Here is a 14,706-nt window from a genome sequence, read left to right on the forward strand (position 1 = left end):
CAAATACCACATGATTCAACTTAAACGAAACATCTAAAATAGTCAAACTCATAGAAACAGAGCAGAATGGTTTTTGCCTGGGGCTTGGCAGAAGAGGAAATAGGAAGTTGCTATTCAATGGATGAAGAGTTTCAATCACGTAAGATGTAAAGTTCTAGAGATAGCTGTGCAACAATACTGTATTGTGCACCTAAAAATTTGAGGGGACAGGGGCACCTGGGTGGCTCAGTTGGTTGACTATCTGACTCATGATTTCAGGTCAGGTCATGATCTCGCGGTTCATGGGACTGAGCCCCATGTCGGCATCATCTGTGCTGTCAGCATCAGAGCCTCCTTGGGATTCTCGCACTCTCTCTCTCTGCCCCTCCCCCGCTCTCTCTTGCTCTCTTTCAAAAATAAGTACATATCGAGGGGGGAAAAAACCAAAAGATTGACTCAGATATTCTCACTCTGTACTCACTACTTTTCTGGACATAGCTTTCTTGGATAGTAGGTTTCCTTCAGCTACATCTTTTGTCATAGCAGGTTCTCTTCTCCTGAAGCTAACTTTTTAGAATGCTTCTCAGACTGTAAAACCATCTGAGACAATTTCACACAGAATTCCAGAACTTATTTCATTCTTCAGTAATAGAAAGTGGAGTATCCATTTTCGCAACTGCAACATTGGAACACTATTCTGGACATCTTCGCTATGAAGAATGAATTTTGAAAAAAATGCACACTGATCAATGAAGTAGCCACCTCTTAAGAAAAAAAACCAAAACACCTTAGACAACTCAAGTTGGTTGTGCCCAAACCACAGCTATGAAGCTGGGATTCTGCATTGTTCAGAGAATGATCACGTCTCCTACTGTCCACTCTGCCCTTCAGTTTTCCCTATCATTCTCCCCTTTGGGTTATCTCCTCTCTTCAGTCCTGCCAGGCAATTTGAACAGAAGATAGCCGTGGGCACATCAACTTAAACACTTTTTAAGAAAAAGAATCAAGGTGGGGCACCTGGATGGCTCAGTCGGTTAAGCATCTGACTCTTCATCTCAGCTCAGGTCCTCATCTCACGGTTTGTGGGTTCAAGCCCCATGTTGGGCTCTGCATTGGCAGTGTGGAGCCTGCTTGGGATTCTCTTTCTCCCTCTCTCTCTGCCCCTCCCCTGCTTGCGTTCTCCTTCTCTCCCTCTCTCTCTCTCAAAATAGATAAATAAAGCTTTTTAAAAATTAAAAACAAAAAAGAAAGTGAATACTATCCATGCCTTTCCAACTTCTATAATTCTATTCTAATCTATCCCCAAATTCACCTTTCTTGTTATCAAACCTGTGCTCTTAGGATGTTTCGACAGAAGAAAGAGTCTACATCTCAGGATAAGGTTCATTATTTCTATTTCATCACAAGTCAGATATAATCATTATCAGGTTGTCATAGGTAAGTTTTTTAGCATTTAGCACTCCCTAGGAGTTATTAGATGCAATTACTTGACAAAACAATTGCCCAACATATATCCCAATATAAAGAAACAATAGTACAAGTTTTCCCTGGATATACCCATCTGTTCAAGTGCATCAGGGGATTCAGTGGTTCTCATACCTGGCCTATCAAAATTATGCTAGAATCAAAATAAAATAATGTTGCCCAGAACAATGAAGTTATATTTAAATACAGTACTGGGGCAATAGCTACTGATAATTCAGACACCAGAGGACTTGGAGCCCTCCTCATCCTGGGAGTAATGAAGAGGCTTTACAGAATCCATAACACCCTTCAAAATGGGCAAAAAAAGCAAGTGGTGCATACAAGTGAATTCTTCCCAGAAAGAACTATGGCCTCCAAAAGGTTAAGAACCATTCCCAAGGGATAGAAAAAAAGGACAGATACTGAAAGGAATTTGCTTCTTCTTACAGCTCCTTAAATCAGCTACTTGACCCAAATCACTGCACCTTATCCAGATCCCATGAAATTGGTTGTTCAGACCAAATTCCACAGAAAATTATTTGAATGTCATTATTTTTGACCTTCTAGACTCTACCCATTTAGGGTCCTAAGTCCTGCCCACTAACCAATTTCTCCAATCCACCCAGTGTAACAGAAAATAGATGATTAAACCAACTGTAATTTCAGAGGAAGAAATGTCCTTTTCTTTCTGGGAGTACCTCTCTTCTATGTGTTCTAGAATCTTCCCTGTCCCATTTCGGTGAAAACTTTGCACTCACTCAATAAGTATCTTTATTTCCTTCCCATGTACTTTTTCCACTTGATCCAACCACTATTTAAATCTGCCACCCAGATCTTTCCCACTTTGGTTTAACTTCTCAAAGAGAAGATCTTCCATTACTGAAATTTCTCTCACCATCATCTCCTTCCTTCTAAATTGCTCTCTTTAGTTATGACTCACCAGCAAATCCTCTTAGCCCATCCAAAGGCCACCCAGGTGTCTACCTTCCTCACTCAATCTGATCTATTCCTTCTTTTTTAAAAAACGTTTATTTATTTTTTAGAGCGACAGAGACAGAGTTTCTGGAGCAGGCTCTGCACTGACAGCAGTGAGCCTGATGCAGGGTTTGAATTCACAAACCATGAGATGATGATCTGAGCTGAAGTTGGATGCTCAACCAACTGAGCCACAAAGGCGCCCCATTCCTTCTTTTTCATGTTTTTCTTCTCCTTTTGCTTCTTTGGACTTGCCCAACTGATTATCTTCCTAGATCCATGAGAACGCAGAGAGACAATCTTCATGTAATCTTTTTTTTTTTTTTAATTTACCCATTTTGAGAAAGAGAGAGCACGAGCATGCATGCATGCATGCACATGATCAGGGAAGAGGCAGAGAGAGAGGATCCTAAGAAGACTTTGCACTGTCAGTGCAGAGCCCAATGTGGGACTCCATCTCACGAACCGAGACAAAGACCTGAGCCAAAATCACAATTCAGATGCTCAACCGACTGAGCCACCCAGGGGCCCCAATCTTCATGTGATCTTCTCTGCATTTCCATGGCTATGATGATTATCCAGACTCTCAGATACTAGGTCTAGAAATTAGAGACCTCCAGCAGGCCCTTGAACTACCCCCTCACTGTATTTCAAAACACTCCAGGGAACTCCTGCATAATTTCCCTCAAATATCACCTGCAAGCACATCCCTGTTCTTGCTCAAATTTCCACTGAATCAAATAAAAAATTGCTAACTCAGTATTCAGATCACTCCATACATACCAAACTCCAATTCCTTATCAGGCCAAAGCCCATTTTTACCAAACCACTTAAAGTCCTCTGCTCCCTCTACCCAGTCTCCTTGCCAATCCACTTGTCTAAAGTTGGGCATGTCCTCACCAGATACGGAATTCCCTTCCCCATCCTTCACGGCCAACTTACGCCATCACTTCTTTTAAGTGCACTATGTTTAATCATCAATTATAGCTTCATTTTAGAGCACAGTATTTTGCATATGCTGCTCCTTAAAAGTTATAATTATTTCATCCAAGACATAAGAGTATGTATGTTCTGCCTTTCTTCAGTTCCGCCTTTACCACTCACCAAACAGGGATCATGTTTTATCATTCTCTAACATTACAAGATTGAAAGTCCCCCATGATGCTTAGTGTAGGTCCACACACATAGTACATGCTGTTGTAAATGCTTGCCAAATAGTAGTATTTGCCCAATCACCTAAATGCCTCCAGAAAGAATAAAATGATGAGCCTTATAACCTAGTTCACATTTGTTCTGTTCCATTTTGACCAGAAAGAATCAAAGGAGTTCCAGTGATTGTTAGTGTCCACGATTCTTGTCATTCCTTTAGTCTCTCCAAAATAAAACTATTTGAATCAGTAGTATTGTTAAATAACTTATTATGGCTTTCCTAGATAGAATGGATGAAAGAAGGGAAAGTAAGCTTAATAGAGGAGGCCTCATCTACCTAATTAAAAAAAAAAAAACAAAACTCGGGCACCTAGGTGCCTCAGTTAGTTAAGTATCCGACTTCAGCTCAGGTCATGATCTCATGGCTCATGAGTTTGAGCCCCGCGCTGGGCTCTGTGCTGACAGCTCGGAGCCTGGAGCCTGCTTTGGATTCTCCCTCTCTCTCTCTGCCCCCTCCCCTACTCCCCCTCTCCCTCCCTCCCCCCCCCATATAAACAAACAAACAAACAAACAAACAGACAAAAAAACCTCACTGAGCACACTTATACCTATGCCACGTCCTGCACGAGGCTTTGGGATCATAAAGATAAATATTACATGGTCCCTGCAATGGAGGTGAAACTTCTACTACACATATAAAATAATTCTCTATACTGGAACTCAGAAAGAGGCTGAGAGAAAAAACTATAATTAGAGACAACAATCATTCCTTATACTCATATATCATTTTGGTGTTTATAATCAATTCATAATAGATTTTTTTAATTACATAAAATTACATATTGAAAATATGCCTCAATAAAAATGGCTACATAAAAAGATTTTCAGACATTCCAAATGAAGTAAATTCACCATGGCAGACCACACTGATTAAGATTATGACTAAAATAAATTATTCATGCTGAAGGAAAATGCTCCCAGAGGAAAGCATGGATATATAGGAAGGAATGAAGACCACTGGAAAGGGTAATGTGGGAATTACTTAAAATTATTTAGAAAATTATAGAGTAATTTTCATATCTTTTTTAAAGACTACTGTTGGGTTTAAACATGTGTAGAAATAAAATACATGAAAAAATGTAAAAGATGGGAGACAGGAATTGGAAATATGCTATTATAAGGTTCTTTTTAATGTTTACTTTTGAGAGAGAGAGAAAGAGGGAGAGAGGGAACATAAGTGGGGGAGGGGCAGAGAGAGAGGGAGACACAGAATCCAAAGCAGGCTCCAGGCTTTGACCTGCCAGCACAGAGCCCAACGCAGGGCTTAAACCCATGAACTGTGAGATCATGACCTGAGCTAAAGTCAGACACTTAACTGACTGAGCCACCCAGGTACTTCGATTGTAAGGTTTTTATACTATGCTTGATATAGTACATTATTACTTGAACATTGACATTAAGTTGGTGATATAAATTGTAAACCACTAAAAAACAACACACAAAAATAGAGCTAATAAATAATTGAGATCAAATGGAACCATAAGAAATAACTGATCCAAAAGGATGTAGGTAAAAAAGAAAATAAAGAACAAAACCATGAGAAAACCAATAGCAAGATGACAGACATTTACCCAATGACATAAAAAATTAAATGAAATAAAAATGGTCAAAACCAAAAGGTAGAGATTGGCTGGCTGAGCGAAAAAGCAAGACTCAAACAAATGCTTTCTAAAGAAAACCAACTCTAAATATATAGACACAAAAATTAAAAGGATGGAAAAAGATGTAATATTCAAACATGGATCAAAGAAAGCTGGGATGGCTCGCTTAATATCCAAGTAGATTTCAGAACAGGGAATATTACCAGAGATAAAGATGTTCATTTCATAATCACAATCATTTCATAATTACAAAATATAAGAACCTTAAATGTATATGTACCTAAAGCAGAGCTTTAAAAGATATAACACCAGGGTGCCTGGGTGGCTCAGTCAGTTAAGAGTCCCTCCCACTCTGGACTTTGGCTCAGGTCATGATTTCAGTTTGCGGGATCAAGCACCATGTTGGGCTCTGCACTGACAGCACGAAGCCTGCTTGGGATTCCGTGCACACGCTCTCTCTCCCTCTCTCCCTCCCTCCTTCAAAAATAAATAATCATTTAAAAAATCAATAATAAAAAAAAAAACGATATAAAACCAGGAGTGCCTGGCTTGCTCAGTCAGAAGAGCATGCGACTCTAGATCTCAGAGTCATGAGTTCAAGCCCCATGCCGGGTGTGGAGATTACTTAAATAAAAACTTTAAAAGATATAAAACCAAACCAATAGAACTAGATGAATTCATATATTATAGCTAGAGATTTCAAGTGTCTACTCTCACTAAATGATTGAACAAGTAGACAGAAAATCTCAGTAAGAAGATAGAAGACATGAGCTTAATTACCTTGAAACTATTAACTAGCTTGACCTAATTTAGTTTATAAAACACTCCATCCTAAATAGCAGAATATACATTCTCTTCAAATACATATAGAATGTTCACCAGTCTAGACTATGATCTGGGCTATAAAAGAAACTGAAAAGAATTTAATTCCAACTCACAGTGGAATTGAATTAGACATCAATAACAGAAAGATAGCTGGAAAACCACCAAATATTTAGATATTAAGGACAACGATGGGGCGTCTGGGTGGCTCAGTCAGTTAAGTGTCTGACTTCAGCTCAGGTCATGATCTCGCGGTTTGTGAGTTCAAGCCCCACGTCAGGCTCTGTGCTGACAACTCAGAGCCTGGAGCCTGCTTCGGATTTTGTCTCCCTCTCTCTCTGCCTCTTGCCTGCTCACATTCTGTCTCTCTCTCTCTCAAGAATAAACATTTAAAAAAAATTTTTTTAATAGATACTAAGCACAATGCTTCTAAATATCCCACGGGTCAGAGAAGAAATCCCGGGAGAAATTGGAAACTACTTTGAAATGAACGAAAATGAAAACGCGGTAGTGTATCAAATTTGTGGCCTGCAGCGGAAGGAGTACTTACAGGGAAATACACACCATTAAAAGCTTACATTAGAAAAAATGTGTCAAACCAATGTTCTAAATGTCCACCACGAAATAACGAGAAAAAGAAGATCAAACTACCCTAAGGCAAAGAGGAAGAGGGAAATAATAAAGATTACTACAGAAGTCAAACAGAAACCAAAAAGAAAACAGACTGATGGAAAACAGAGGAGAAAATGATAAAGGGTCGCTACTTCAAGAAGGGTGAGTAACTTGGCTAAGTTCCACAGCTAGGAGCATTAGACCCGGTCACCCTGGGAAAAAAATCTCAGTCCCTTCCAGCATGGGAGGAGCCCAGGGGACTGGAAGTCTGGCTGAGGCAGGTCCCTCCCCAGCAGAGTCACCAGGTACTCAGATCCCTCTCAGCGGGGAGGTCTCACCCACGTGGGGAGAAGAGGAGAAAGCCTTGCGTAAAAGCAGGATTCCAACCCGCCAAACACACTTGGGCACAAAAATAAAATGCCATTTCCTTGGCTGCACGGTGAAGCCCACAGCCCGGGTTCATTCTGTTGGTGGCTCATTTTGCTTCAGTCTGTCTGTTGCCCTTGGCCTTTGCCTACCTGCGCCCACCAGTCACTGTAGGAATGGGATCTATGGGCTCACATCAAATCAAGGGGGCCTGAGGGACAAACCGACAAAATCCCACCACAAGATAATTTACCCAGCCCTCAGCCATACGGTGCACACGGGACAGGAAACAGCCAGATCTGCAGCTTCTGTAACACAGACCAAGGCACGAAGGCAAAGTTAGATTATTTTATTAGCGGTGTTTAATGGCCCACACTGTGCTCTTTCCTCCCGCCACTAGGCTCTGTGCACCTGTCTTTCAGCAATGACTGATCCACACGCTTGGCCTTGACCAACAGCCTCCGATGGCATGCAAGACGGGTCACCTTTCTCCTCAGACTCCAGGATTTTCTGCAGAAGCTTGGAATGGGGTGGACTATTTTTCTAGCTCCTGCTTCTCCGTAGCATCTCATAAACCTCAGATTCTTGACCTATGCCAAGGTTGCCGAGAGGACAATGCTTCAATCTGGGAAGAGCGTATGGAAATTCATTATGTGTCAGAAGTCAGAAATAATTCACCATGCGTTCCTCTCTGGTAAATATTAGACACAGATCTCAGGATATACACAGGTAATCACAATGCAGTAAACCCTCTCTTAAATTCAACAGATGGTTGCCAAGGTTTCGAGGTATATTTGTCACCAGAAGCGGCTGCTGCTTCAATGCAACGTGTCTTCTGCCAAACAGTTTCGGCAATTCAGTTCCTTGTTGGCTTAGTCCCATTGGACAGAAATGCTTTACTTCTTTTCAAATTGATTCAGTGACATGGCATCAAGAGAATATTTAGAGGGAGGAGGGCAGTCAGCCACCATCTAACCACTACAACAAATCCCCTGATGCTCTCAGACCCTGACCACAGGCACTCGCCCACAGAGCAGAAACCACAGCGTTCCCTGTAACCCACTGCACGTGTTTTCTCACAACCCTATACGTTCTATTTCTCATTTGCACCAAGTCCCTGGTTCCCCACCTATGAAATTGCCCACTGGTATGGTTTGTGATGCTCGCAGAGCAACAAATATAAATGCATTTTGTAATATGGAAAGTGCCATCAATGTAAGGGACCGTTATACCTGATGTACTTTCTAGATGTTACTCTTTCCTCTAGAACAGGGCTCTTGGGGGTAGAAGAGGGAAGCAGGTGAGGGAGCCAACCTTCAGCACATGGCCAAGGGACTGGGGACACCAGGCCACACCTGCCACACTCCTTTCTCCTGCCATTCCGAGCTCCGGGCATAGAACAATGGGATCCGCAGAGCTGAAAAGTCTGCCTTAGTGGCCCATTATGGGGGAGAAGCTCTTTGGCATCTGGCAGGAGGAGAACAGCCTGAGTCAGTCTGTTCTACGTTTAAAATCTGTCTCGGGGCGCCTGGGTGGCTCAGCTGGGTTGAGTGTCTGACTCTTGATTTCAGCTCAGGCCATGATCCCAGGGTTGTGGGATCAAGCCCCATCTCAGGCTCCGTGCTGAGTGTGGAGCCTGCTTAAGATGCTCTTTCCCTCTGCCTCTCTCCCTCTCTAAAATAAAATGAAAATAAAGTAAAATCTGTCTCAAATCCAGTGACTTCCCACCGCTCCCACCCCCACCCCCTGTGCCAGTCTTTCCATTCCTTACCTGGACCGGGGCAGTAGCCTCCTACCTGGTCTGTTTATACTTCTGCCCACTATGGTGAGTTTTTGACATGGAATGCAAATCAACCATTTAAACGGGTAAGTCAGTTTAAGGTACGTCCCTGTGAAAAAAACTCTCCAAATAAATCCCACCTCAGAAAAAAAAAAAAAAAAAAAATCCAAAGTTTCTGTCATGGTTGTCAGAAGTGTTTTCCCAGGAAGTAAACTGTGACCCGGGGATCAGCGTAAGGAAAGTTTATGAGGGGTGCCCTTGGGACCAAGACCTGGGGAGGGGAGGCGGGGGGGAGAAGTTGGCTACGTACGGCCTAGAGGGAGGTCTCGGCGGACACCTTCAAAGCTGTCCAGGGCTCGGGGCCCGGATATGCCTGCCTCTCCAGGCACTGGACCACCTGGGAAAGGGAGCGCTCTTCAGCTGATGGACGTGGCCCTCCGCTGGCAACTCGGGGACCAAGTCCTCGGGTTCTGAAGGGGTATCCAAGTGATGTGATACTGTCAGCTTCGGAGAAATCTTCATGCAACTCCTCGAGGCCGCCCCTCCCAGGTTCTGGTGGGCCAGCCTTCCCTGCGGGAAGCTTAGGGAAGGTCAGTGGGATAAACAGCCCCTGCCCCCGAAGTTGGTAACTTATCATCATTACCTCAGTCTATTTCCCTTCACCCTCACCTAGCGACTCTGAGCATCTGAGGCTTACCTGATGGCAGGACCACCACCGGTCCCAGGCCCTTCTCAGGCTGCAGCTGCTGAACTTGTCTACCAGCCATTCAAATTCCACAGACTACCAAGAGGTGCCTGAGTTTAACACCTACGTGAGATCTATCCTGAGTTTGCGTCCCTCCAGAAAGGAGGGGGGCTTGGGGCACGTGGGTGGCTCAGTCGGTTGAGTGTCCAACTTCGGCTCAGGTCACGATCTCACAGTTCGTGGGTCCGAGACCCACTTTGGGCTCTGTGCCGACAGCACGGAGCCTGGAGCCTGCTTCGAATTCTGTCTTCCTCTCTCTCTGCCCCTCCCCCACTCATGCTCTGTCTCTCTCTCTCAAAAATAAATAAGCACTAAAAAAACCCCAAACAAACAAAGGAGAGGGGCTTAGTGGCAGCAACCAGCTGGAGAGGGACTCAGGGGATATTCAAGGTCAACTGGTAAAGCTCTCCATCTATTATTTGAGAAGCATTCATTTCCTCAGATAAGTCCCAGAACAGCCAGATATAAAAGAAAACATCATTTCATTACAACATAACGAGGTTGATCTTATAGTAGCATCAGAGAAAGAGAATTTGGAGCAAGCTTCCAAGAAAGGTGAGAGTATGGCTCATTCAGATGTCAAATTTCTCACACCTGGAGGCAAAAGGCCTGCAAATGTCAGAGATTTGTTTTGGGAAAGCCCAAAATAAGAGGAGAGAGGCCTCGGAAATCCCATCTGGCTTCAGACAGGAAACAGAGCACATGGTCAAATGATAGAGAACGCCACACCGCCTCAGTGTCTATAAATTTATTGAGTAAAAACAAAATCAACGTCACACAGATTAAATTTGGTTTGGTTCCAATTTGGCTGATGTCCATTTGCGGCAGAGATGAACTGAGGCGAAGAGAAGACCCCGGGATGCTGGCAAGGGGGCCACGGAACGAAACAACCTCCTGTTAATCGTACAAGCAGGTGTCACAGGGCCAGCGAGTCAGTTAGCAGAGGCAGGCAGACGTGGTGTTTAAGGAGCAGGGATAAAACCAAAGTTGGCAAGACCTCGGAGGGGAGGAGAGGGCCAGGGCAGCGAGAGGACAAGTCGCGACAGGTGCAGGGCTGCCAGTTCACTTGGGGAACACGGTGACCACGTCGTAGCCCTCAGGGGGTGTGACCCGCTCCCGGGCGTGCTTTTCACAGTAGATCTGATCCTCCACGAAGAAGTGGCCCTTCTGTTTCAGGTTGGTGCCACAGTCAGTGCACACGTAGCACTCAGGGTGGCGGTGACGGTCCCGCAGCTTCACAAACACACCGCTGCAGGAGGGAGGCAGGACAGGGCTCCGTTAGTGACAGGCACCTGAAGGAGGCACTGCGGCCGGGGCGTCCTTCCCCGAGGCCCATCAGAGGGCGGGTCAGGGCCTCAGAACGGGCCTCCACTCATAAAGCAGCTGCTCATTCCTGGGGTCTCAGACATTCCTCTTGAAACCCTCCCACTCCGACAGAGCAGCCCTTCCTGGGTTTACACGTTCACACTGTGAGGGGTCCGTGGCCAAGGGAAACCTGTACACCTGGCTCTGGACCAAGGCCTCCTTGGCCTCTCTGTTCCATTTTCCAGGTGGGACTTTCTCCCCATCACACCCAAAATGCACAACGTCCGGCACCTGCCGCATTTTCTTGCTTTACCCAATCTGCAGGGCCTCCCACGCCCGGGGAAGGCAGGTACTCACACGATGCCGGTGCCGCATTTGTCACACATGGGCAACTTCTGAGCGTTTCCAATAGATGCAGCCACTTTGGTGACCGGAGCCTTAACACTTCTGAAACCTGAGGGCTTGTTGGGGTCCCCTACAAGGAAGAAAACACTTGGGTTGGCCAGGAAGGGTGGGACTGCAGAAGTTTCATTTAGTTCTTTCAGAGTCACTTATACATACATTCCAGCAAGTTCCTGGGCACTGCAATCAAACAGACCTGACTCTGCTGTGTGACCCTGGGCAAGTTACTTAATCTCTCTGGCCTCCCAATTTCCTTTTCTATAAAACAGGAGATCATTTTTCCCTCTACAGTGGTACAAAAAAATTAAAAAATACAAAGCCTTTCCACAGTACATGGCACAAAGCCCTGAAACAAATGATAGTTCATTTTGATTAAATGCATGCATATACTGATACGGGAACTTAAAAATGACTTACACAGTTGGAATAAGTAAATAAAAACATTACCTGATAATCAAAAGACAATGTATTTAGATGCCAAAATAAACCCACATCACAAGGGGGCGCCTGGGTGTCTCAATCGGTTAAGCATGACTCTTGGCCTCAGTTCAGGTCATGAGCTCACAGTTCGTGGGTTCAAGCCCTGTGTCAGGCTCTGTGCTGTCAGCGCGCAGCCTGTTTGGGATTCTCTTTCCCTCTCTCTCTGTCCCTTCCCTACTCGTGCTCTCTCTCTCAAAACAAATAAACTTAAAAAAAGAAAGAAACCCACCTCACAAGTGGTACAAAGTCCTTCCAGTAGAGCATCTATCTATAAGCAGCCAGATAAAAACCACCTGCTACAGACCAGAGACAGCAACCTCCCTGCAGTCAGCCCTGGATGGATAATTGAAGCCCCCAGTTGATGGGTGCCTCACTGCAGCCCAGTTCATCATGCCTTCAGAGCCCTCTATTGTGGCTTCTATTAACAATGGCAAGCTATTAATACTACTATTATTGCCATCTATTCGGCTGGCAGTATTGTCGTTTGTCAGCTATTTACACATCTCTGTGACTGGACTGCAAATTAGTGGACCATGACCCTGTTTTACATACTTGGCAAGATTCCACAGAGCCTAGCCTTGGGCTTGGCAAATAGCAGAGGTTCAATAAAAACGCAGAAGTGAGTGGTGAAATGCCATGACAAATGCTCGCTGGTCCCCACCCTAGTCTGACATGTTTTGGCCCAAGAAGCCATAGAAATCTCTACACCAGTGGTTCTGAACAGGCATCTGTGAACATCCCAGGCACCAGAAGAGACTTCCTAAAATTCACAGGCCAGGCTCGTAGCCAGAGCTGCTGACCAAACATCTCCAGGTGCAGGGGCCCCAGGAGATCCTACTCTATATGTCCCTGGTTAAAACCCACTTCTTCAGACTAAAGCAGCTCTTCTCAAATTTTACTGTGCATCAGAGTGATCTGGAGAACTCACTAAAATGCAGCTCGCTGGGTCCCATGCCGAGTTTCTAAGTCAGTAGGCCTGGGGTAGGGCCTAAGAATTTGCATTTCTAACAAGCTCGCTGGTGCTGCTGCTGCTGGTCCAGGAACCACACTTTGAGAACCACACAAGAGCAAAAAAAAAAAAAAAAAAAAAAAAAAAAATGGTTCTCATGTAAGGTGAGGAGGTAAGAGTCATCCTATAGCTGTAGCCAGGCTGGGCAATCCTGAGCTGACAAATGAGGGCCCTGTTTCTCTCGTCCTTTTAGAAAATGAGTCCCCACATATTGACTGGTGCTTCTGAACCAAAAATTGAGAGGAATTCAAGTACGGGGCATTTATAATTGGCTGGGATGGTAGGCTGTTTATTTTGTTTACAATTATCTATACCCTCCCTACCCTTACCATGCATCTAGGTTAGTAGATCTCTACTGGGGTGGGGGGGGGGGGGGATTCTGTCCCCTAGGGATCAGTTTTGCTCATCACAACTGGAGGGCAGTGCTTCTGGCATCCAATGGGTCCAGGCCAGAGATGCTGCTAACTGTCCTAAAATGCACACAACAGCCCCACCACAAGGATTTATCTGGCCCCAAATGTCAACAGCACCAAACCGAGAAACCCCACTCTCCGTGGAGTATATGCCCTGCCCCATGGGCCTCAGGTTTCCCACATGACTTGCTCCGGCCAAGGGAAATGTGAGCAGATGTGAGCCCTGTTCTGGGAGAAGCATGAGGTGCATTTGGGTGGTTTGGTCCTGTCCCCTGGAGCTTCCGGCCTCTGCCCGAAAAATGGCAAGCTCCAGAGAGTGACACCTCCCCCTACTGGGCTCTGGGATGGGAGGACTCCTGGAGCCAGGCCGGGCCCAACCATCAGCCTTCCTGTAACAGGAACAAGAAATGCATTGGCTGCTGCAGCCCACTGCTGGCTGATGCAGCCTGACAGCTAGCCTGGGATATTTTGTAACCTTACAGAGAACAGCAAGAGGGAATATTTGAAAGCAGCCTGTCTTAAAGACCCCATCATGGGTGTTGATGGCATGGTCTCTCGGGGTTCCCCCATCAGTGCCGGGAACTGATCGACACAGACGTCCATCTGGCAACACATGAGAAGGGGCAGATGTTAGGAGGCTCCAGGGTTTCCGCTGTTTTCAGCCATAAGCTCTACAAATAGGCTTCGGGAAGGCTTGGTGCTGCCCCATTAGCGGCCTTTGGCACTTTGCTTATCCTAAGTCCAAAGTCCCCTTTTGCCTTTCCAAACCTTCCTCCTTCCTTGGCCACAGTCCTGACTCATTAATTGTGATTTTAAAAAATATTGCATTAAAGTATAATTTTTGTCTTGGCTGTTGAGTTTTTGTGGTGCTCCCTTAAATTCTGTACCCAAGGCAAAGCCTCCCTCCTGTCACTCTAATCCTGGCTCCCTCTGGGAATCTCAGAAGGGCCTGGGTGGCCAGCTTCATACCTCTAAGCATCCCAAAGAGGCTTCTCCCTGTTGCTAGAGCCACCCGGGCTGCCGCCTACCCTGTGAAGGAAGGACATGCGGTGTCTCTGTGCACCCCAATGGCATGGAAGGGAAACTGTGCCCAGGGAACCAGTTCAGTGAGGTCATGGTCTCACACGATGGGGCTGTTTTTCACATAATGCATTCCATCTGCTGACTCGGTCAGTAGAACATGGGACTCTTGATGTCAAGGTCATGAGTTCGAGCCCCAGGTTGGGTATAGAGAGAACTTAAAAAAATAAAAAAAGGAAGGAAGTTGGGGAGAGGGAGGAAAGGAGGGAGGGAGGGGCAAAGGGAGGAAACAGCACAGAGGGAGGAGAGGCAGCTGTGTGCTGGACAGAGCCAGCCTTCAGGGTTGTTCAACCCTGCAGCACCATCTGCTGGCTCCATCTTCTCTCACTTATCCAGCCAGCACTGCAAACTCAAAGAAATTTCACTTTGTCTTTTTCAACTAGCTTACGGTAAAAATATTAGCTCCCTTTGGACTCTGGTAAGCTATAAAAAATTCCAAATTTCTCTTCTTCCAGTGAAACTGG

General features: G+C 45.2%; 2 protein-coding genes across 4 annotated transcripts in view; both read right to left on the reverse strand.

The window, feature by feature from the left end:
- The window catches only part of LOC106965834 (cytochrome P450 2C21), a 48,360-nt gene extending 40,786 nt beyond the window's left edge, over positions 1 to 7,574 (reverse strand). For all 3 annotated transcript variants that reach the window (XR_008292234.1, XM_053207387.1, XM_027062670.2), the window contains exons 1-2: positions 7,440 to 7,574; positions 7,282 to 7,336 (exon numbers count right to left, since the gene is read on the reverse strand). The gene's annotated coding sequence lies outside the window, so the exon portion shown is untranslated. The remainder of the gene's footprint in view (positions 1 to 7,281; positions 7,337 to 7,439) is intronic.
- Positions 7,575 to 10,286: 2,712 nt separating this feature from the next.
- PDLIM1 (PDZ and LIM domain 1) overlaps positions 10,287 to 14,706 on the reverse strand; it is a 48,475-nt gene continuing 44,055 nt past the window's right edge. Inside the window, exons 6-7 of the mRNA XM_027062671.2 lie at positions 11,216 to 11,333; positions 10,287 to 10,802 (exon numbers count right to left, since the gene is read on the reverse strand). Coding sequence (XP_026918472.1) covers positions 10,616 to 10,802; positions 11,216 to 11,333 — 305 coding nt within the window. The 3' untranslated portion in view covers positions 10,287 to 10,615. The remainder of the gene's footprint in view (positions 10,803 to 11,215; positions 11,334 to 14,706) is intronic.

Source organism: Acinonyx jubatus, chromosome D2 (genome assembly GCF_027475565.1).
Source record: "Acinonyx jubatus isolate Ajub_Pintada_27869175 chromosome D2, VMU_Ajub_asm_v1.0, whole genome shotgun sequence".
NCBI lineage: Eukaryota > Metazoa > Chordata > Mammalia > Carnivora > Felidae > Acinonyx > Acinonyx jubatus.